The sequence below is a fragment of the Drosophila montana genome, unplaced genomic scaffold, assembly GCF_035044405.1.
Source record: "Drosophila montana isolate Dmon_TW-CO22-7 unplaced genomic scaffold, ASM3504440v1 contig_3029_1, whole genome shotgun sequence".
NCBI classification, from domain to species: Eukaryota; Metazoa; Arthropoda; class Insecta; order Diptera; family Drosophilidae; genus Drosophila; species Drosophila montana.
Window position 1 is genome coordinate 273,289 of NW_026997904.1, and position 24,899 is coordinate 298,187.

General features: G+C 39.7%; 2 protein-coding genes across 2 annotated transcripts in view; both read left to right on the plus strand.

Moving 5' to 3' along the window:
• Window positions 1-490: 490 nt before the first annotated feature.
• LOC135430551 (uncharacterized) lies at window positions 491-10,510 on the plus strand. Its single transcript, XM_064685256.1, has 3 exons — window positions 491-675; window positions 4,701-4,858; window positions 10,281-10,510. Exons 1-3 carry the CDS (start codon window positions 516-518, stop codon window positions 10,470-10,472), a joined length of 510 nt encoding a protein of 169 aa, XP_064541326.1. The 5' UTR covers window positions 491-515; the 3' UTR covers window positions 10,473-10,510.
• A 10,102-nt stretch (window positions 10,511-20,612) lies between these two features.
• The window catches only part of Ccn, a 52,217-nt gene continuing 47,930 nt past the window's right edge, over window positions 20,613-24,899 (plus strand). The window contains exon 1 of the mRNA XM_064685192.1: window positions 20,613-20,954. The gene's annotated coding sequence lies outside the window, so the exon portion shown is untranslated. The remainder of the gene's footprint in view (window positions 20,955-24,899) is intronic.

The following is a 24,899-nucleotide window of genomic DNA, read 5'->3' on the forward strand; positions in this document are numbered from 1 at the left end:
AGTAGCTAGAGATGCACATTTTGGCATGAATGTTTTTTATCGATAATTATCGATAGCTTATCTCAATTATCGAAATCGCTTATTTTCTTATTTCGCATAGTTTTCAGACTAACGCAGCTAGAGACTGAGAATTTGGCTAAACTTAAAGCATATACAGATCGAAAATATTGAATTTTTCCTATAGATACTTTCCCTTTAATTTTCGATAAATTTTCCAAAGAAGCGCAAGCAAGTTCAAGACTTTCTTTATATAAAAATTGGGAAATTTCTTAGGTTTAGCAATGTAAAATTAAATTCAAGCGACGTCTTTCAAGGTGTCAAGACCACAATACACGCTGAAAGGGGCAAAGGCAGCGGACAATGCCGAGTTTCTTATTAAGTGGATTGTTTGTTAATGCGCCAGCCAATTGAATGGAGCCCAGCGAATGGCCAACAATGAATAGACTCTATTTATTGTATTAAGAAACTGGAAAACTCTTGTAACTTTGCTGCTGCTTTTCCAGCTGGACATTATCATGACGAATACTTTGTGGATGCCGCTGCTCGGAGCTCTACTGCTTGCCATGGCGAATGACGCGGGTGCCGCTTCGAGTGCCTCATTAGCAGGCACTGCGGAGCGGGAGAGGGAAGCCGGGATGCCGGCTCAAAGTGTGCTGGCCCTGGTGCCGGCAGCAGGTAAGCACTTCCTTTTTTTTATGCGCGCGCGTTGCAATTAAGCTTGTTTATCACGCATACGCACCGTGGCACGTCACTTGGCTTCCCCCTGCAAAAGCGGGGGGCGGGTGCGTAAGAGGTGGGAGAGGGGGGAGGGGGGATGGGGAGATGTCAACGAATGCGTAATTGGTCTTTCGTTTGCTGCATTTAGTTGGACCAGTTTAGTTTTTGTGTTTCGCCACAGCTATCAAAGAAAAATAGAGAAAAACCCCAAAAATAACTCAAGTGTCACTCGCGCATTCCCTGAGAGCGAGCTGCCGAGCGAGCAAAGACTTAAAATACGACACAGTGAAGACTGCCTACAAGTGACGGCAGCTGAGAGAGAGAGGGAGAGAAAGAGACAGCTGAGATGTTTCAAATAACTTGACACAGTTGACAAAAGAGCGGAAATTATAAGAAAATGTAATAATTAAGCGAGAAAGTAAGGACATGTCCGGCATGCCGACGATTGAATACCCTGGCAGACATTTACCTTTTGCAGATAGTGAAGCTCGTAAATGCTGAGTGTGATGAAAATATCTTGGGAAAAATAATATTCGTTCCAACTTTTCTACTGATCGTTCCTATAGCTATATGATATAGTGGCCCGATCCGTCTGGTTCCATATGTTCTGCCTGCAACTGAAAGACAGAGCTATGCAAAGTTTCAAGACGATAGCTTTAAAGACTGAGGGACTAGTTCTCATAGAAACAGACAGATAGACAGACCAATAGTTGATGCTGATCTAGAATATAATACCTTTTGGATTCGAAGATGTTACCTATGCGTTACACATTTCATGACAAAATTTTAAAACCTTCTACAAGGGTATACAAAAAGGTCACAATAAACACATATATTTATTAGGTTTCTACTTGTAATGCATAGAAGAAGACGTTTAAGATTCCCTAATATATATAAAAATGCATGATCAGTATCAACACCAACTACGTCTGTTTATTGTAGACAGATTATATATCGGAATTGGCCAGCTTGGGCCGGATAGTACTATGTATACTATATATAGCTGTCGTTCGAATGATCGATCGATAATTAAGTTCTTACCTGTGCAAATTTTGTGCTTTTCATGTTATTTTAAACTTGGCATTTACGTGCCTTACCTTGCTTCACAGGAACAAAATCGTCAACAATGAAATACTATATAATATGGCTCTATGGGTAGAATCTGTAGAAAATTAAGTTCTCTATATATAGGTAGAATCGGTTGAAAATGAAGTTCTTGCATGTCTTTGTTTTTTAAGATATCTTAAACAAACTTGTCATTTATGCAGTTTACTTTGCTTTCTATCTATATCTTATCAAATCTTATCAACTATGGACTACTATATAATATAGATTTATTGGAAGAATCTTTCGCGTAAAGAATCTGCGTGTGGGACAATTTAATGTTTTTTTTTTAATTATCTTCAACAAACTCAGCATTAACGAGCTATCTTCTATCTTCCCAACTTAATTGCAAAGTCTCATCAAATCGGACTACTAATTGTTATGGCTTCTAAAGCTGTAATCGGTTGGGAAATATTGTTGTTGACTGGCGCACTTAGTGAGTGTTTACTGTGCTCCTTTGGATCGCCGTTTGCATTGTGCGTCGCTTTCAACTATTTTTAAGCATTCGTCTCATGCGCTGCGGTTGCCAGCAGCACTTGACAATTGCTGTATCCGCTTGCCGCTTCTCGTTGTCGTCCTCATTGTTGTTGTTGTCACTGTTGTTGTTGTTATTGTTGTTGTTGTTGTTGTCGCTGTTGTTGTCTCGCCCTCATCCGCTTAACGCTGCTGCCTTTGCCCGGCTTCCGTTGCAGCATTTTGATGTCACACTCATTCATTTGTCACGCATCACAGTTGCTGCTGTTGCTGGTTTTGTTTACAGCTGTTGTTGTTGTTGTTGTGGCTGCTGTTGCTGCTCGAGAGTGCGAGTCCGAGTTTATTCTTGGCATCATTAAGCGTCGCTGATAACACTTAACATAGTTATGCGCGCATATGGCAGCGGCATGTGGCACAGCACGGCTCTGCTCGGCTAAATGCCAGCCAGTTGCCATTCGAAAACAAAATGTAAATTTCTAGTGGTCACGTGATGCAGCAACATTTCAACAGCAGAGAGAGAGAGGGAGAGAGGGAGAGAGGGAGAGGGAGAGGCATAAACTAGCAGAGACTCAACAACTTTCGCTTTGGCTTTTCGCAAGTTGTTCGCTTTTGTTTTCGCTTTCGCAGCTGTCTGACATTTTGGGTCAGTTGTCTCATTTATTTGGCGCTTCTCAACTTTAAATGTGATTTATTGCACGGAAGCAAAAACACAAACAGACAAGAGAGAGAGAGAGAGAAGGAGAGGGGCGGCAGCGAAAGTTTTTGCGCGTTGAACACGGCGTATGATTAACGTCAACGCGTCGTATGCACAATGAGAGCTGAAAGTTGAAAACTGATTTTCCAACTGCAACAAAAGTATAAAAATAATTCAAATAACTGCGCGCGGCGACACATGGAAAAACAGTTAATGTCCAATTATGAGTAAATGCGCCGGAAAATGCGTGCATCTCAAATCGACTCAGCTGGAAAACTAGTTTTCTTTTAACGCCAAAGAAAGTGTTGGGCAAAAAAATGGGCAAACTCTTCGAAACGAAAAATGCGGAAGTGCGCAAAAAGGCTGCAGGCATAACTGGAATTACTTTAAAACAATTACGGAGACACAAGTAAATGCAGTCTTGGTTCGATAACGAATAAATGCGCCGGAAAATGCATGCAAGGCAAGTGGAGGCGGCTGGAACACAAGTTTTTTGATTTGAAAGAACTCAAAGAAAATAAGCAATAAAAATTAAATGTTATATATGTTTAAGGGCAGCTGAAGCTTAAAGACGGAATTGGTTTTGTTTAATATAAACAATAATAATTAATGAATAATTAATGAATAATTGGAAAGAATTCAAAGAAAATAAGGAAAAAGCTAGCTATACTGCTTGTTCTGCCTTTTATATACCCCTATACCCTGTATATACATTTTCAATTTAGTTAAGGATAGTTAATGCTTAAGTTTAAAGATGAATTTGGATTTCCGGGTCCCATAGCTCGGTCAAAACTCAACCGATTTTCATAAGATTTGTCTTTTTGTTCATGGTTTGAACTCTAAATCAATTTGGCATCTAAATCTGGCAACATTATTTTTGGTCACTTTACACGTTCTTCTCATTTTCAAAGATCTTTGAGAGAATTTATTTTATACGTGCCACGGGCAAGGCCATGATATACCCGCTAGTACTTAATAATTTAAATTGCGTATTGAATACTTACGAGCTATTTTTATATAAAATGCGGCACAACTATCTTTTGTTGAAGCCGGCCTTTTTTTCATCAACTGCAAATAAGACTAAATTTTGCGTATTCCTGACTATCCTTTTGATTTGCCCGTTAAGAAAATCCTTTGGCAATTGCAATTGATTTTTCATTTACCTTTTCTTTTCTTTTGCGTATCTTTGGATTATCAAACAATTTGATTTCCGCCTCCATGAGAGGTACGAGAACTGCCTGTCTGGGGTTATTTTTGCTTTACCCGTTTTTTTTTTTGCTTTCCTGATGGGATCACAGGGCGTATATCCGGAGCGTTCCGTTGATTGCCAGCTCGGCATCAATAGTTGTTTAATGCGAATGGAAGGCAATGCCATTTCGCCTTTTGTTTGGCCCTCAAAGTCAGAGCAACTTGTCTAATGACTGCAATTTGATACGCTTATCAATGATTCATTTGGCAATCACCTGAAAGCGCACTATAAGCCGGCCGACTACAGAGTTGGCTGCTCATTATTATAGCAATTGCATTTGACTGACAGTAAGCAGCTGGTTAAACTCAAACTCAAATAAAATAACGAGCTCTGCTCGGTCTGAAGAGAGCTGGGCACGGACAGCGCTTAGATTTTAGACTTTTCGAAATTACATTTCTTGTTTAGCAGACACTTAAAAGCCAAGTTCACTTTTTTCCTTCTTCCTTTTTTTTCCGCCCGTAGCACGCGGCAGTTTTCTGCTCTACCAATTAGCAACGGCCATAAATTCTGGCGACTACCCCTGGCTGGAGCTGGAGCTGGAGCAGGAGCACGAGCAGGAGTTACTTGTAGAACAGGAAGTCGACTCCAGCTGGCTGGCCGCAATGGCAAATGAATTTCAGGTATGAGCCACTTAAATCCATATCGAGCACAGATACGACCCCGACCCTCTCTCGCTCTAACAAAAAAAAAAAAAAACAAAATAAAACATAAATCACGCGCTTTTTTCTTGTTGCTGCCACACTTTTAGGGCATTTTAAACATTTTTCCGGCTCAGATGTCTGTCAGTGCACTGGGTTCACGAGCACGTGACCACGTGCTGGACACGCTTCACTCGCCAGAATTCCATTTCCAAAGGACCAGTTGGTCGTTGGTCGTGAGCTCAGTGCATCGAGTGGAACAGAACCATATTTGAGTTGGGAAATTCGCGCGGTGGCTTTCTGTTGCACTATATATTGAATAGGTATATGCAGTATATGAATCGTTTGATCTTTGAGAATGGGGGCAGAGAGAGAGAGAGAGCGAGTTAGAGACGGAACGTCGTGAGAGAGTGAAAGAGATATAGAGAGAAAGATAGAGATGGAGAGAAAAATGTAGAGAGAAAGAGACATGAAGAAAGAGATATGGAACGAGAGAAAGAGACGAAAAAAGTGAGTGAATGGGAGAAAGAAACTGGTGGAGAAATCAAAACTTTAAAGGCTTACTTGAATTCATGAAAATCGCATAGAAGGGTGGCGTTTAAACACGTTGTGATTTAATTGGGAGCGCAGCAGCAAAATTGTGTACGTTTATTAAAATTGTAGTATTCATATAATTGATGCATAAATTCATTTAAATTCCTAATTGCTTCGCCTAAATTTTGGCTTATAAAAAAAACTATATTTTTAGTATGCGGCTGCCGTAAAAAATATTTTAATTAAATTTTTGGCAAGCTCGTATTGCAGATTCGGCAATTAATTTACGCTAAAAATTGCCTATTAGGTTACATAATTCAGTTAAATTTTATTATAAAAACAAATCAACTGGTATCTTGTTTTTATCAATAACTGTAATCGCAGTTATTGATTATTTATTGCGTAATAGCTGCCAGCTATTTTAATCTCCAAGTCCAATCAGCTCAACTGCTTGCCAATGGAAAGCAATTTCTCTATTTCTCTATGTGGGCGTGTGCCCAGGAAGTTTCTAATTATGGACGGCACAAATGGATGCGTACGAATGTGGCCTCTGGACTGGCTACCAGCCCCTCCCATCGCAACTGGCTTAAGTCGCTGGAGAGCTGGAAGCTGAACTGTTGTTGCCTTTGCCTTGATTTGCTTTGCTTTGCCATGTTGCTGCTGTTGCACTTGCAACATCGCTTGGTGGCATGCTGTTGCTGCCATGTGCTCATGTCCTCGGGACAGCTGCTTTGAATTTTTAGATTGTCCAAATTCATGCAAATATTTTTGCATAACAACAACAACACCAACAATATGAGCAGCTGCTTTTATGGCTTGCCCAAGTGCCTTCGCCTTGGCTAGTTAGTTTTTATTTTCAACGCTTCTCTGGTCTGTTAAATATTCCATATTGATAAGGAAGCGCCTTTGAGACCATTTTATGCACTCCGTGGCGCACACATTTGGCTATTTACTTTTAATTTTCATATTTGACACTCGACGCAGTGTCGGCGTTCCGGATTTTAACTTTGAGTTTGGGGCTAATGGAGATGAGCGCGTGGCGTGTTTGCTTGCGAGACACGAGGCGTGCTAAGAAATGAAAGTTCTCCCCGAAACATACATATAGAGTGCGTTATATAATAACTGAGTAAAGAGTGCTCTAGTCGAAAATGCCCGTCTAAGGGATACGCTGAACCTTTTTCTATCAATACCAAATGCAAATACCGGACCCACTGCCTCATTTCTAACAGTCCTACCCTACCCCTTCGCACATGTATAAAGAAGGCTTCTCAATATAATCCTTAATAACTTCTGTGTCTCTTAACCGATATTGTTAATATTTTCAGCAGTAGAGATCTACTGTGCTATAAAAGCTATTCTTGAAACCTAAGAGATTTGCTCAAAAACCAGGATTTCGATATTGTTATCGATTACTTCGAAGCGGGGCGAGCTATCGATTATCCGAAATAAACGTGTACAGCACGGGCATACTACGTTCATAATTTCAAGCCTCTAGCTCTAATAGGTTCTGGGATCTTTACGTTCATATATATGGACGGACAGAAGAATAAGATTAAGAATATATATCTTTTATGGTATTTACCTGTCATTTTTACCCATTTCCGCTGAGTTCAGGGTATGAAAATATCTTAATATGTCGAAATTTATTTATTATACCATAATAGCATAATAACTTATTAGCAGCACTTTTTAATTGAGCTTTTAAAAGTCGTTTTTATTTAAAGTTCTACAATTTTTGACGGCTACAATTTTTGAGAATTTTATATTTAATTTATTTCTTTATTATTTTCAATATTTTCAAGTCGTCACGCGCGCTCCTCTAGCCGGATTAAACGGCTCTGCGAAACTCTTGAACTCCGGCTGCATTGTTGGTTGGCTTTAATGTGGCTTGGCGCTTGCCAAATTGCCAAGTTGCTAGTTTGCAGGCACGTTCAAGTCCTTGACTTAAATAAAAAAAAAAGAGAAGTAAAATAGAATATACACCAGGGATTACTTTGCTTAATTCAACTGCAAATGAAAAGTGTTTGTTCGGTAAATTCAATCTTGCCAGCATCTTGTTGACGTTGTCATTACGCCCTGGTCCTGGCCCTGGCCCTGGCTTTGGCTTTGGCACTCTGGCTCAGATTCAGCTGGGCTGGGTTTATGGTTATGGCCGGGTTGGAGAGAGGTGTCCAAAGCGGCGCCCTCTTCGAGTTCATCAAAGCGTAATCTGCACAAAATGCCGGCATTTCCTGCTTGTCGCACAAGCAAAAAAAAAAAAAAGAAATGCCGCCAACTTTAAGCTAACTATGCGTCCTTGAGCCGCTTCAGGCGTGAGGCCCGTCCCCGCCCCCGCTCCGCTTTTAATGGAGTCATAATTTTTCAGCTCGTTAGCAGCAAATACATGCAACGTAAATATGCTTGCCCCAAAATAGAATGCCAGACATTTTTCGTGTGCCTCACATTTTTGCATACCCCGCAAATTGTTGAATACATTTTGCGAGCTGTATGCGGCTTACAGTTTCCCGCTGGATATAGTCGGGCTGGCCGGGCATCTGACAGTCGTGGCAACTCTCAGCTGCTTCTGATCCGGCAGTGTATTAAGCCTTTTGGACTGACAAGTTGCTTAATTGAAAAGTGTTTTGTTGGGATTTCGAGGCGGCGGCGCCTGCCACCTGCCCACGCAGGCTGCTGATTTGGCAACTTTTGCTTTCGCAGTCAATAATTTGCCCTTGTTTATGCGCGTGCCTTGGATAGCTAAAAAAAAAGAAGTAAAGTAAAGTAGAGGGACATCAACAGAAGCCGGCAATTTTTCAAGGGCCTTCCTGCCTGCCTCTGGCTCTGCCCTGCCGCATCCAGTTTCCAGCTCGGGCATCTTTGCCACTTTTCATTGCTTCCTCGGAGCTGGTGCTTGTGTCCTCCAACAGGCGCTGCCATAAATAATTATGTTATTTTAGATAGCTTGTGCTTCCTCTTGTGTCGCCTTGAAAATTGTTGCAATAATTATCACATTTTTCATGTCGCCATTTTTCATGCACTCAAAAATCTCTCCCTGACAGTTTTTTCCCATAATTAAGCAGACACGGCAGCTAATGCCACGCCCACACACACACACACACACACACACACACAGTCCTGTTCTTAATGCTTTATGATAGACATTAGAGCGATAAGCATTTCTTTTTTTTTATGTATTTTTAATTAACTTTCGTGTTGTTTGTATGCCGCATAATCCCATCAAAGCTGCTGCTGCTGCTGCTGCCGCCGCTTGCCGCAACAAATTGGCCAAATCAAAAGGCAGCCAAATCGTGTCTGTTGCTCGTCCTTTGTGTGGTCGCCAGTCTCAAGTGTTTGTCTGTCTAATTGGCAATTTTAATTAGCCAGTCAGCGATGCTTGCCAAAAACTGTCCAACTGTTTGTCCACTGCACTCCACTCTGCATCCGTCCCAGATTCCCGTGTGGCCAATCTGCACAGTTTTGTACGCATCTAATATGAAATCGCTTAAATTCAGTCCAGCAAATTTATAGACTGCAGTTTGTCGACCCGCATCGCGGCAGCCACCAGCTTACGGCAAACAGTGCCGCGTTTACCTTGCCGTGATTGTGCTGCCAGCGCAAGTGCAACACTCTCTCCGCCAGCCAGGTGCAGCTCAAGAAGTTTAGCACATTTTAACATTGATCTTAAATGCATCTTCGAAACTTTAAGCTTTGCCAAAACTTGACAACATTTTTGGGAGAAAAAATTATGCCTCAGCCTCAGCTTTCACAAATTTTTCCACAATTTATGCGATTTTGACGAATGAGTTTGACAAATGGTTTAGCCTGCAGGTTTATTCCAAAAATCTAAACAGATTGGCGAATACAATTTGCTTTAATTTTTAACTGTACTGTGATTGTATGTGCATAATTTTCCGGTTGCCTTTTCTTTGCCATAATATCTCATATCTCTCTTTAATATAAGTATAACAAAATAATTTCCTTTAACTTGGAATATTTAACTTAATTTTTTATTATCGATTTGATCTATCTATCTTAATACTTTTCGGTTAAAAGTCATGCCAAAAAATGCGAATAATTTTGACAAATAAAATTATTTGGATTTTCTTTTTTTTTTTAATATTCCATGTGCCCCTTTAATAGGAACTAAATTTTGTTTTTTTTTTTAATGAAGGTGTAAAATGTAGTCAGATTTTGATAAATTAGGATAATTTTAGACATGGTTTAGCCTTTAGATTAATGCTGCACACAAGATCCATGCAAACTGGCAAATGAAATATTTTTGACTTTTTCTTTGCAAAAACATATTTTGGGAACATTTTTTTCTGTTTCTGAAACTTATTTGCAATGGATTGTGCATAAAAATTGAATAGGCTTTTCAAAGAAGATTCAGAGGGGTCCACATTATGGCCTATAATCATTTTCGCTTCTAAAATTTCGATTCTCCAGTTAATGCCCGACTAGAGCCCTCATGTTTGTTATCTCGAGGCGTTAAATATTCGCTTGGGCAACTTATTAGGCCAACCTCGTTCGGCTGTGACTAAAACATGGCTTAAATGCGTTGACACTGTTTGCAACAGCTTTCAATTAAGCTGCTGTCGTTCGCTCGCTTCCCTTTTAATTAGGTACCGAACTAGCGCATTTTTGTATCGCTGTTTGTACTTTCCGGTTTTTAGTTACCTTTCCACAAGGTGCCCTTTATTAATTGCACCTGAAATTGTTGCCCATACGCAGCGTTGCACCGGAAATTAATTTCTGTGCGCTTTTAAGATCGACTCAAGAAAAAAACACGTAGCTCATGAATTCCTTGACAATCAGGTTGTCTGTCATCTTAATGAATGCGCGGATTATTTAATTTGCGCAACATTCTTAACGTTTATTCATTTTATTGCAGAATGTGCCCGTCCCAGAAAACTTTCCGCTGCAATTGCAATCCTGGCTAATGGATAGCTACGGCCTGAGCGCCATCGATGTCTATCAGAGTTGGCCCACGGCTCGATCTGGCCGTGCCCAGCATCTGACCTGCAATGCCCTCGGCGAGTGCCATGAGTTGGCCCAAATTGTAGACGCATGCTGTCCATTTTGAGCAACGCGGCCGTGTGGCAAATAAACGTATTTAAAATCGCTCAGAGTATATCAAAATGTTGTGCACAGTCACAGTCACAGTCACGGCGGGCAATGGCCCACAGACAATTATTGATCACCAGATGCGGAGTTGAGAGTGTCCGCAATGTGACCATTAAATGTTGTTGCTGCGGTTTGTCTCTTGGTCAACTCGTTGTCGCTGTTGCACAGACAAATAATCGAACTCCCAGCTGCTACTGCCAAGTTCTGTGGCGCCATTTTATACCCTACACTCGGCGAATACAACTGGGGTGTGCCGCATTTGGGGGCTGTTTGTACTTAGTATGGGAATATATTGTATTGTTGAGTTTAGGATATTGTATAGGGTTTATAATAGCCAGGTATGGAAGCTATTATGTGAAATAAGATTTGTATAAAGGGTATTGTGTGGTCTGTCTACTAACTATGCATGGAAGCTATCAGGTGAAAAAAGTAGGATATAATATAGCTTTGCATATAGGGTATTGTGTAGTCTATATATTAGTTAGGCATGAAAGCTATCGTGTGAAACTAGCCTTTCATATAGGGTATTGTGCAGCCTATATACTAACTATGCATGAAACTTGTGAATCTAGATTTGCATACAGGGTATTGTGTAGTCTATGTACTAGCTGTGCATATCGGCTTTCAAGTGAAACAAGTAGGACATTATATGGGCATCAGATTGATTGATTGTAGCCTACTCGCTTAGCTTACAGGGTATCACTTGATCGACTCTAAGAGTAGCTCTTTATAGCCGTGTTTGTTGAACTTTTTATGCGTGGCGGCAATCAGTGGCATGAATGTTCAAACGCGTGCAACAAACAAAAAAAAAAGAAAGGACAATGGTAAAAGCAACGGCGAAAAATCAACATGCAACAGCCAAAAATGAACAACAACAACGACAGGCAACATCAGCAGTGGCTGCCGTTTCCCATTTAATACCCATTAACAACAAAAGTGGATAAAGGATCTGCTCGACAAGTAAGTACCGAAGTATTTATATTTTGAAGTATTCCGATGCCAAGATTTCAGAAATGATAATAGTAAACAAGTAAGAGGATCTAGTCGGGAGCGCCCGACTAGGGGATACCCTGAACCCTCTTCTTCCGACAGGCGATAGAAATACTTGATATATGTATATGTATATACTATTCTAGAAGCTACATGTCAATTTTGGTGACTCTAGCTTATATTATTTGCCGAAATTGTTCAAAAAACAGGAGTTCGATATCGATTTTTATCGATTACTTGGAAACGGGGCAAGTTATCGAATATCGGAAACAAACTCGATCTGCGCGGGGACTAGGAGGACCTACAGCCGAAATTTCTCTAGCTCTTATAGGTTCTGAGATCCTTGCGTTCATACATACGGACGGACGGACAGACAGACAGACGGACATGGCTAGATCGGCTCGGCTATTGATGCTGATCAAGAATATATATACCTTATGGGGTCAGAGATGCTTCCTTCTGCCTGTTACATACATTTGCACAAATACATTATACCCATTTTACCCATTTTCAATGGGTTCAGGGTATAAAAAGTGCTGCTGCTAAAATTTTACATTAAACGGAGTATCTCTCAGCCGAGCATGCTCGTCTCCAGCATTTGTTTTGCTATGCGTTTCTTTTTTGGCCTTTTGCATACAGATTTGTTTTTGCTATCTTCCGGCACGGAATTGTTTCCCTGCCGAACAATGTGATTTTCAGCGTGAAATTTTATTCAATCTGCATGGACAGGCCAATGCGCTTCCCACCGCTCCATTGATTCCGCGCTGCACAATTAAAGGGTAGTGTATACCAAAACTAACAAAAAAAATAAAATAGTACAGGGTGAGTATTTTTTTGTAAGTTGCCATTTATCTGGTTTTTATTTAGTTTCTTGTTGGGTGAAAAAAATTGTTGCTGTTGCTTGTTGAAGTTTTTTGAAAATGCTTTTAATTGAACAAATTGTTTAAACATATTGAACACACATGTAATTGCTGCAATTGTGTGCATTGTTTATAAAGCGCTTATTAAATACATTTCGTGTATATTAATCGTGCTTTATTTACATTTTTAATTATATATATATATATATTTGCACACCTAATGACTATGATTAATTGCTTGGCTTTTATAGAGATGTAATTGATAACACATTTCATTTACCAGCTCTTAAAATTAGCTTTATTTATGTGGTTATCATAAATTGTTTATATTTAAAATCTCTTGCATGTGTGTCGCTTGTGGGAATGTAAGTGTATATATGTATGTATGTATATAGTATGTCCAAATGTATCTTGCATAACAAGTGCAAACCAAGTTTACTTTTAGCTGAGGTACAAATTTATTTATTCTTGTTCCCTTCTCTGCGATTCTCATGATTTCTAGTAGGCCTTGCAGGTCTTCATGCTTTGATGGTAGGCGAAGTGTTACATAATGCCATTATATGTATATATGTATGTCTGTATGTATATATATTTATATAATTAATTGTATTTGTTCACGTACGCCAGACCAAGTTTACTTTAGCTTTCTCTTCCTCTATCATTTTATTTATATTTATTGCGTCTGGTCTTGCTCTTAACCGCTTTCAACATCCTATGCTATTTATTTACTACCAATAAAAATAATAAGCCGTGTGTGTGTGTGTGTGTGTGTGTTTGTCTGAATTGTTGTGCACTCAAATAAATATTTACATAATATAATACAAAAAGAATATGTGTTAAAGCAACTGAGAGCTGGACACGAGCTATGCCCCAAGTATTTCAAATATATATATTTTTATTTTTTCTTATCATTCGATTGATGTACATCATTTGCATTGCTCAATGCGCAAATTTGTCAATTATCTTCTGTTTGAGCGGCATTTTGTATTCAATTAAGTGAGCCGTGAGTTTATTGAAATTTTTTTCTTCTTTTTATTGCTGTCAACCGAACACAAAATGAAAAATGATAAAATAAAAATCATTCGGTTGGCAAGCAATATACATATATATAAATAATTGCCGTATACCTTTTGCAGCTAAAGCAGTTACCAATTGGTTTTTTCCGCAGTTAATCGAAATTGCATAAAATAAAGACATAAAAATTGATAAAGCAGAAAGAAAAAAAATTGTTTTTGCAGCCGCAAAGAGCCAGCAGAAAATTGGTATTTGCATTTGTTTCAAGAATATTGCATACGCTCAAATATTCAATTTATTTAAAAGAAGTGAAAAAAACTATTCGAAAAAGAAGTGAAAAAAATTATTTAAAAAAAATAAATAATTAAATATGAATATATAAAAGTGCATTGACTACAGAAATAAATATTTTATTAAGTTTCTTTTGGCTTGGTCCGCTTGATTAGGTCAACGAAATGGTGGCTCTGTATGTTAATTGACAAGAATATTTCTGCAATTTAATTAAAGATCATCAACAACACAATATAAACATGTTAAACATGTTGGTAAATAAACAGATTGTTTTTTAACGTATCTGGCCGAAAATGTTGTTGCGGGGCTTTAGTTCAGGCTGTGACTAATGGCAATTTGTCTGAGTGCCCGTTTCAGCAACTAACAAAACAGGCCTACACCCAACCACCCAACCACTCCCCAAACCACCCAACCACCCAACCACCCATCCAACCACCCCACGACCTGTGTGAGATATGTAATGCAATGTAAACGATATTGCTTCACATCAACTGTCAGGCGGCATTAAATAATATTTTGCGCTCAAAACGCGCCCAAAGAAGGCTGTTGATGCGGTGGCAGGGGGCACCAGATATGGGGCAGAGCTGGGGCAGAGCTGTGGCAGAGCTGTGGCAAAGCTGATGTGGCAGCATCGTCAGGGACTGTGACATTTTTGACTGCACGCCAGGAGCAAAAAGCCGCACCCAGACAGACAGACACAGAGACACACAGACAGGATGTCATGTGCTGTATTATGTAACACATACGGCATATTAACAAACGGCGTATTTAATATTTTAAGCAAACTACATACATTTTCCAGCAGCAGCAGCAGCAGGAGGCTGACAGCCTGGCATTGAAATTGTGCAAGAGCAGTTGCATCTACTCTGACTATTTCATAAGGATTGGTGGGCAGGGGGGCAGCAGTGTTTGTGGAGTTAAGCTCATGACATTTTGAAGGTGAATTCAAGAAACTAATGAAATTTCAGTTGACTTCTCTAGACATGACCATGGCCTGTATTATAAAGCCAAGTGCAATTGCAATTGCTTTTGAGGCATAATCAAAGAGAAAAGGCTGTTCACAATAAATTCTCTAAGTATTTTGGTCATTTAATTTGTGCAATAATAATCTAGTTTAATTGTTTAAATTTAAAGAAGCGCATGGATGTCTGTGTGTGTTCATGTGTACAGAAATTCTCCCACGTTTTCTGTAATAACTTCTGTGTTTCTTAACCGATCTTGATGCAATTTTCAACTGTAGATCTTATTGTGCTATAGGATATTCAAATATTCTCAATTGCTTTAAAATTGTGGTTCTTGGTAGTTTCAGTTGATTACTTTATTTCGTATAATACATTTGGGGTGGGTGCGATGACTGCCTATAGCTAAAAAACAAGTAAGAGGTTCTAGTCGGGAGCTCCCGACTAGGGGATACCCTGAACCCTCTTCTTCCAACAGGCGATAGGTATAAAATGAAAGATACTTGATATATATATATACTATTCTAGAAGCTACTTGCCAAGTTGGTGGTTTAAGCTCATATTATTGTTATATTATTATTATTTCGATATCGATTTTTATCGATAGCTTGAACACGGGGCAAGTTATCGAATATCGGAAACAAACTCGATCTGCGCGGGGACTAGGAGGACCTACAGCTAAAATTTCAAGTATCTAGTTCTTATAGGCTCTGAGATCCTCGCGTTCATACATACGGACGGACAGATGGACATAACTAGATCGACTCGGCTATTGATGCTGATCAAGAATGTATATTCTTTATGGGGTCGGAGATGCTTTCTTCTGCCTGTTACATACATTTGCACAAATACATAATACCCCTTTTACCCATTTTCAATGGGTTCTGGGTGTAATGATCTGTATAAATTATTCTCGAAGCTTCATGGCAAATTTGATTAATATAGCTCTTTAAACCTTAAGAGATTTGCTTTAAAAGCAGGATTCCGACATCGATTTTCATCGATTGCTTGGAAACGGGGCAAGCTATCGATTATTAGAAGCGCGGGCACTGGGAAGACATTCCAAATTTCAAGTCAGCATGCTGATCATAAATCTGCCTGTTACATAAACTTGCACAAAACCATTATACCCCTTTTATCCATTTTCAATGGGCTTAGGGTATAAACATTTAAATATGTTTTTGGTTATTTAGTTATTTGTTTAGCTTTAGCCATGACTTTAAGGCTTAGGGAATTGATATCGCTTTTTAAGCACATGCAGCCAAAAAAAGAGAAATATAATCGAAATGAGTTCTCTAATTTACTCACCACATTTCTAAGCCCTCTTTTATCTGCGGATTAAAAGTATGTCCTGTGATGAGCATAACATTTAAATTTAATTTTATATTTAAATTTAAATTGTATATTTTTCTCAGAGCATAACTTTATTTCGACTTTCTTTGTTGAATGTACTGCATTATATTCGTGTTATTTTCTCAAAATGTTTGATTTAGCCAACTTTGGCTTCAACCTTCGAAGCTGAGCTAACAATGGGAATCGTCGGTCCCTTTTGCCATTAGCCATTTACCTGCTGCTGACGTGGACGTGCCCAAAATGCGGGCATCAATAATTTTGGCACTGTTTATTATGCAGATACACAAAATGGCGCACACACACACAGACAGACAGGCAGACACATACACACAGATACACATTCGCACAGGTCTCGAGCTCGTCTTGAGCAAACTAAGCTGACACAGCATAAAGTTTGCCCACACGCGAGGGTCAGCACCAGGGGGGTCAGGGGGGGGGGGTCAGGGGTCAGGGCGGTCTGGGGTCTGCTGGCGGCAACAGTTGCTAGCAATCATCTAGGCTGTTACCTTATTACAACAACAACAACAACAACAGCAATGTAACAAAAACTTTGCCATTACGACAATGGGAGTTATCTGGCTGTAAATACATAATCTGCTGCCCGCTGCAGTTCTTTCGGTGCTACCCAAAGGTGCCTGCGCACCTTGAATAGGGATTTATTTTTATTGCCACAGCGCTCTTCTTTGGCATTAAGGGTTAAGCAGGTGCTTTATAAGACACGCAGAGCCCGAACTGTAACTAAAGGCCAGCCAAATGGGTGTGTCCAAGTGCGTGAACGTCTTTCGGCTTTTGTTTAGCTGCCTGCCTGTAAAATTCGCACCTCAAAATGTGTCCCCAAAGTGCAATCAAGAGATTTTTGTCAGTCACTTTGGCCCAGGCCGGGCAAAAGTTTAAGGCACTCCGGACCTTCGCTCTATTATAATTAGTTAAGCGGAGCATTAAATTAGGTGCGAACAGTTTTAGTGCAAGCGAATTATTTATTTAACTCGCCTTTGTATGCGCCGCCTTCAACTGGCATATTTATGCGCGTTAAGCTATTTTCTATAATTTATGGCACTTTTTATTTTTGTTCTATTAATTTAATGCATGGTATTTATAAACTGAAAAGTTTTTGCTTGGATTTTATGAGCTTTGTTTTGTGATAAAAGGTGTTTTGCTATATTTTAGCTCAGAAAGACAGTTGTACAAGTTTGTGCTTTGTTTAATTCTGTAGAGAATTTTATACCGGATTGAGGTGTTCTTCGGTGTTTATTTTATGGTTTTAATCCCATTACGTCCCAACATTCCAGGGCTGCAAACTCAAAATAAATATATCCCAGGTTCGGTTCTTGGTTCATGATTTGACTCCCTGTTTTTAGGTTTGCTGTGTGAAGCTGGTTAAGCTAAAATCTCCTCATATATTTTTTTAATTTTAATAAAACAATCTTATTTTGAATTGGAAATTTGTAGAGATATATTTGATAAGCAGACATCTAATTTAAATCCCATTACGTCAGGGCCGCAAACTCAAACTAAATATATAACCTTGGTTTGGTTCATGTTTGATGTGGTATACTTGCAAAATATTAATAAAAAAATCTAAACTTTAATTTACAATTGCCCGTTGTGCTGAAAATATTGCAATATCGCATATTGCATAAACAAATTGCGGGCTAAATTTGATTTCCACCCTAAATTGGCGTCTATCAAATATGATTTGATAAATGTTTGGGGCCAATTTGTGCTTTGGGGCTGACTCTCCCTCAAAGGCTTTTAAGTGAATAAATAAATATAGTTTAGTTAGGCTTTCAATTGAAGAAAAGATTGAAGTTCTTGCCGTAGGTTTGAACCAGCGGGTCCGAGCCAGCTCAGCTCAAACCCGAACGGCAGCCTTGACAAACAAAGTAAGGTTCAAGAGCAATTTGTATATTGTATTAAAAGCTACTTTTTATAATTTTCGACCTAACCTCCAATCTCAATAGATCACAGCTCAATCGCTTGATTCGCATCCGTTTTGCTGCTGGCCACAAATTATTTTGAATCCAACTGTTTAATCTGAATGTAAACGAAACAATTTGTTCAACATCAACAGCTCTAATACAATAATTCAATAGCACACAAACGCTTTTACGCAAATTCACACACACACACACAATAATTTATATGTATATATAGAAAGTTTTTCGGGTAAAGCCCGGTTGACATATTGAAATTCATAACTACACACGAAAACCAATTACAATATCAATTTAAAAGGGATTAAAAAGCATGTCCACGGCTTACCCAGAAGCAGGGCCAACTACCAAAGAGTGGGTCGCTGCGGTTGCCGGCGACTACTCGTAATATTTATTTATAAGATTTGCAGATTGTGAATTTTGTGTTGTATTTTGGTTTCTTATTTCGGCAAAGTTGAAATGAAAATGAAATTCTGAGCTAGCAGATTTTCATAATAAATAACGCATTAAAAAAACCATAATAACAAATATGTTGTATTGTGTCAACACGGCAAATGAATTTCCAACAAGTGGCTCTGTGTTTGTGTGTGTGTGTGTGTTTTTGTGAATTTTTGCATAATTTATTTTGTTTGCCAACAAGCTGATAACCACAATGTTGTGTACAAAAGACCGCAAAGTATTTGCATGCGACTCACAGCCTGAACCCGGGTACTTACAGCCCGGCCTGGACTTAACTCGACTCGGCTTTTGTATTTCTCTGTGTGTGTGTAAGCCCCATTTAATTTGGTTAAGTAAAGTTGCTGATGAGTGCAGTAAATTGGCATAGATATTGCATATTGCAGCAAAGGGCGATGCATTTTGTGGCATGCCACGCATCGCTGTGCCTCAATAAATATAATTGAAATGCACGACTAAGCAATTTAATTTGTAAATCAGTTGCCCCCATTGAGCTGGCCATGACTATCAGTGTATTAAGAGCCTGCCAGTTGATTGAGCGCCAAGGATATATAGGTAGTTGCCTCCATTGAATCGGAGACAAAGTACTAGTAGAAAATATCTTAAACTGCGCCAACTTCAGACTCTTTATTTTTCTGGTTTTGTTTTTTAAACACTAATTTTTGTTCTTCTTTTTATGAATAATAAGAAATTTAATAAAAAATCAAAAGAATTGTAAATCGGTTTTGGGTTTGAGCCGGCGACTTACCGTTTGCTGGTTTGTAAATCAGTTGCCCACATAAAGCTGGCCATAACTATCAGTATATTTAGAGCCTGGAACTGGAATGGGTACCAGAGCTAAAAAGGTAGCTGCCTCCATAAAATCGGAGACAAAGTTGACTTATAAGTATACTGAAAGAAACTGAGTCTGAAAATACGCCAAGTTCAGACTTGGCTAAGAAAGCCACCCAGCTCTTTGTTTTCTTGGCTTTTTATTTTATTGAATTGGGCTCCCCCTTCTTAAGGATAATGAGAAATAAAATTAACATTGATAAGAATTGAAAATTGCTGCTGGGTTTGAGCTGGCGACTTCGCGCTCACATTTAGGCAGCCGCATGAAGCTGGTCACAGGGTAACTACTAGTCGAGCACTAACTCAACTAGCGGAATCTGGCTTTGACTTGCAAAGTGGTCTCAATTTTGCTGGAGCGGTACGAGATGAAAGTGGAAACGTGGAATAAAATCAACTGGCTGAGCTTGTCAAATTAACATTAACTGGCGATTACAATAGCTTTACCTGCCCGTCTTGTTCGACATGCATGCGATAAGGCGGGAGGCGCAACAAGCCAATGACAATTGAAGGGATAACGAGACACACTTTGAGCGGCACACACAAACACACACACACATGCACACACACACACGCCCACGCACAACCAGCAGCAGCTACAACGCTCGTTTGCCTTCTTCTTGTTGATAAAGGAAATTAAACAAAAAAAAAGTTAAGCCCTCCAGACAATTGACACAGCTTGAGGAGATGGAGGAGGAGGAAGTGGAGGAGTGGGGCATCGGACCGGTCAGAGAGCGGGACGTCGAGCGGGAACTGTGGCATTTGTCTGATTGTCTCGTTGACATGACGTTGCGCGATTTGTAAAAGGCTTTTGTTTTTGTTTGGCGTCGTCTGCCTGGCTGCCTGTCTGCCTACAAGTGAGCAACACGCGCCAATGATTATGTTGCCGCTGACAACGACAACAACAACCAACAACAAGCAACAACAACGAGCAACACGGCAACGGAGCACTCCGAAAAGTGCCCATTGGCAGCGTGCAACGCTTCGTTTTTGTCCTTTGTTATTGTTGTCGCCCTTCGTTTTCGGTATTAAGTTGGCTTGAAATGCTTGCCACGAAGCTTTTCATTGAGCAAATGTGACGCATGCGCCGCTGCAAGCGCCAGACGAACAGCCAGAATGTGGCAAATGCGATTTTGGCCATTTCTGTTCAGTTCAGTTCCGTTCAGTTCAGTTCGTTGTTGACACTCGTGCGTGCTGGACGTTTGCAGCGGCCACGCGGCGTATGTGTAATATTTGTCGTTCTCAATTTTCCCGTTCTTGTTGTCGGACAATTCGCGTTTATTGGATTTTGGCGCAAGTAGCAAAAAGCCGGTTAAAGTGTTAAGAGCATGTGCTGCCGTATGTGTCTGCGTATTTTTTGCGTGCGTGTGTGCTGAGGTAGAAGAAATACACTTGGCTACAGCATTCCAAAAAAAAAGAAAGGAAAAAAGAAAATAATATAAAGAAGAAAAACAAAGCACGAGAAATTCCAAGAAAATTAACTTGGCTCATTCTTGAACTGTTTCTGCGATTGTTGTCGTGTTCGCAACTAGGTTAATTGATGTGTGTGTGAGTGTGAGGTGTGTGTGTGTGTGTGTTTGAGCGCATCCATACGAATTATAACAAACCAAATACAATACAAATACAATAAAGTACAGCGTGTGGCACAAGCCCTAATGAACGTGCAACAATAGACTGCGCGCGAGCACGAGGCACGCGATGAATGCAACAAGGACGCGGACTGCAATACTTAGAGTCAAGCCAACAGAAAACTAAGGTAAATAAATATATATAAAAATTGATTTAATTGAAAAGCAAACAATGCGAAATCAAGTGAAATTTGGTTGGGAATTCAGAGAAATGCTGTTGAAAAATCTAACAATTGGTCTTGCATATAGAAAAAGTGGTTTTCGACTTTTGATATAAATTTCCCCAAGCAGACAAAAAGGAAAATTTCAACAGTTATTTTAAGCGAAACGGAAAAGTCGTGTATTCGAGAGTTTTTGAAATAAAGATCGTATTTTTTAAAAATAAACTTGATTTGCTTATGATAATAAGAAATTGAAGAAACAATCATTAGCATTGAAAATTTCTTCTTGATTTGGGCCAGCAACTTCTCGCTGGCTGGTTCAACGCTTCAATTTGGCTACAGGGTAACTGTTAGTCGAGCACTAGCCCAATCTGGCTTTGACTTGCAAAGTGGTTTTAATTTTTATCGTAGTAATACGGGCTGAAAGATTTTCGAATATTTTAATAGTCAAATTTATTTGTATATTTTATGGCGCAGTATTGCATTAATTTTTGACATCTACAGCGGCTTACACATAAATTCTTACGGTAAATAAATTCGAAATAAATTTTATAAGCATACAAAAAGAATTGTTAATAAAATGTAAATAAATATTTAACAATTCATGTACATAAATTGGGGAGCGTGCAAAAATGTAATTAAATCAGATCAAAAAAACAAAATGTCGCTGCAGAGCTTCGCTGTAATTGACTTGCTGCCTCTGTGTGTGTGTGTGTGCGTGTGTGTGTGTGTTATTTTGTGCCCTAAAATTATTAATTAAAATTTTTGTTGTTCGCTTGCCTCGCTTTAAACTAAGGGTATTCAATGTCGGCTGCCTTTGAGCGAACTGTTCGTTGCTTTTGGTTGTCGGTTGTCGGTTGCTTGTTGTGTGTTTTTTTTTGTTTTATTATTTGGCGGAAGCCGCGCGGCAGCATTTATAAAAAGGTTTTTCTTGCTCGCCGGGTTACGTGAGTCACCAACACAAACACACACACCCACACACACACACACACACACACGCAGCCGCCACAAGCATGGCTCTGCTCTGCATTACCGTTCTTTTTATGACGGAAGTACATTTAAGCAGATTTTTTACTGTTGCCTGCATGTTGCCCAAGCTCTGCGATCAACAAAATTTAAATATTTTCCTTTTGCGCTTTGCCTTCCATTTTCCTGTCTTGCCAGCAACAAATTTATTACCAACCAAATTGCAATGTGTAGCCAAAAAACAATAAAAAATAAGCAAAGCAAACTTTTAGCCCAAAACGCTATAAAAAGGGTTTTGGGCTGCCTAAGCCACGAAAGTTGTGTGTCGCCTTTACAGGGTATTGCGTAAACGTTAAATTATAATTGTGTCCATAGGCCACAATTCAAGTCAACTGTCAGCGTTTCGCGTTTCATAAGGTTTGACGCACGTTTTATTGAAATTTAATACAATTACCACACACCTAGCGGCAGCTGAGCGTGTGTGTGCGAGAGCGTGTGTGTGTGTGTGTTAGCCAAGTGAAAGCTAAGTGAAAGTCATAAGCTACCAAAAATTGTACATAAATAGCGTGCGTGTGTGTGTGTGTGTGTGGAGAGACTTCTCGAGCTGCCAGGCGAGTCAATAAATAAAATTTACATGTGACTAGCCCTAAGACTTGTTAATAGAATACATGCTCATGGCAAATGAGCTGCCATATACCCTATAAAAATCAGTCTAATGGGTAGCTTTTTGTTTTGTGTGTGAAATTTGATGCGGTATTAAATACGCTGTAGATAGCTGAAGCTAAGACCTAAGATCTTTTGGCTACTATTTACAGAGTAACTAAATACAGGGTATTACCAGTCAATACTCCATAAATATCTCTTATGAGCATATAATACTTTAACGACATTACATTAATTTATAAATATTTAATTTAATTTATTTATATAAAGTAAATCTCTACTATTATCTACCACCTACAACTTTTTACAGGGTATTTTATGTAGCTATGTTGTTATGTCATTGTTGGAGGAGCCACCGATTTGCTGTGACTTATTTGATGCCATGCATAATGATATAATCTGGCAGCGAGATAAAATAAAACTTGCTGGCACTCATGTCGGGCAGCTTTAAGTGCCATTTAGATGGCAATTTAAATTTGCATAGCATTAGCTCGCGCTCGAGCATCTGCTGACATTTATTAAGTGTCTAAGTGAGCTATTCAAAATCAAAGCAGCAGAAAAATCGTCTTCAGACTGCAACAGAAAAGCAGACTCCAACGCCTTATTGTCAGCCAGGCGGCCAGGCAGCCAGCCAGCGAGCTGTGTGGCATGCCAGCGCGTTGCAAGTGTGCAAGAGTACTGAGTGCAGCTGCAACAATGCGCTGACATTTATGGCACGATATGCCGCTTGCAGCTGGCAGCTGGCAGACAAATGCCTTGAGTGTGCCATACCATGGCAGCCTTCGGGCTGCGCAACATTCTAAGTCTGTCTGTCTGTGTGTGTCACCTGCTGACATTTCCAATGTCTGCTTTTTCACATTAGCTGTGCCATTTTTCGTAGCATACTTTGCTGCGCCCTCCGAGTGCGAGTTGCGAGCTGCAGCAGCAAATGCGAAAGATTTGCTACGTGCTCAGTGCCCAGGCAAAGATTGAATGTCGTGGCAGTCGTCCAAGGTACTGTAAAATGTGTAAAAGGTTTCAAGTCTCAGGCTTAGTTGCGGATCTGTGCACAGACACGGGCTTAGAAGAGTTCGCGTGCGAGGATTTGGCGTGAATAGATGGGCTCTCTGCCTGGCTTTAGAGTTTTTAAATATTTAACCAGAAAGGCGACTTTATGCATACTAATTAATCTATTCGCTTACGATGCATATTCAAGTTGCTCCACAAATTCCGAAAGCTGCAATTTATGAGATTTTGCAGGCCCGACTCGCCCATATGGCAGACACAGTTTTTAATATGCAGCCAGGGAAAAGGCTTTGATGTTGTTTGACGCTGTTGTGGCATATTTGCTTATCCTTTTCGCCAGTGACACAGCAGACGAGGCCAACCGACGCCCAACTCAGCCAACACATTCGGCTTAAAGTCGAGCCTTGCCCTGGCCCGTCAGCTGCACTTTTCGTTTAATCGAAGCAGCTTTTGAAGTGCTTTTAATTAAAGCGCCGAGCGCCGATGCTGGTATATAAAAAATATATGTTACATATCCATGTATAGCTGGGCCCTGTCACACATGCCTCGCTTCTAGTTTCACACGCACTTGGCGAGAATTTTCTTGCTACCCTCCCCCCATCAAGCTGGGCGCATGAAAAGTGTGAACAATTTTATTGTGCGGAAAATTCGCTTGTGCTGTGAATGTGTCCATGTGCATGTGCATGTGTGTGTGTGTGTATGTGTGTGTGTGTGTGTGCCAACCTTTCACATTCAGGCAAAAATACTTTTGCATAATTTATATAAAAAAGAGCGCATGAAAAAACTAAGAACGCCGCGGCCAAGGTAACAATAAAAGGTCACCTTATTGTTGTTGCTGTTGCCAGCTTTTTTTAGCGCTACTTTTTTGTTTTGTTCTTAATTTCCGCTTGGCCATTGTTTGTTTTAAAGGCGTTCTGATATACTCGTTCAGAAAGTGCAGAGAGGAGAGTATATTGGCTTGGTGCGGCCTTTATTTCTGTTGGACTTTTTGGAGGCAGAGATTTGCGGCTTGGAACATGCTTGGAACACTGCACTTACACCCGAGTCAGTTAAGCTGTAAAGATTATATGGCTACGATCTTCACAGTCTAAGATCTTGACTAACCAAATCTTAAGCTATAAAAATCGATATATATCTTAATAGTTTTGGCCCCTTCTAAGCTTTCATTGCACTGTCAAGGAGTATCACGCAGTCGGTTGCAGCCTTTTGCAGATTTATTTTTGTTGTTTTCGTTCATAATTTGTGTATTTTTATGCTTACTTGGGCCTGTGATGCACA

What these genes read in the sequence shown, in the direction of transcription:
- LOC135430551 (XM_064685256.1), top strand. Translation starts at nt 516, where the DNA reads ATGACGAATACTTTGTGGATGCCGCTGCTCGGAGCTCTACTGCTTGCC. An exon ending in GGCCCTGGTGCCGGCAGCAG is followed by an intron (nt 676 to 4,700) that starts GTAAGCACTTCC and finishes TTCCGCCCGTAG; the next exon opens with CACGCGGCAGTTTTCTGCTC. An exon ending in CAATGGCAAATGAATTTCAG is followed by an intron (nt 4,859 to 10,280) that starts GTATGAGCCACT and finishes ATTTTATTGCAG; the next exon opens with AATGTGCCCGTCCCAGAAAA.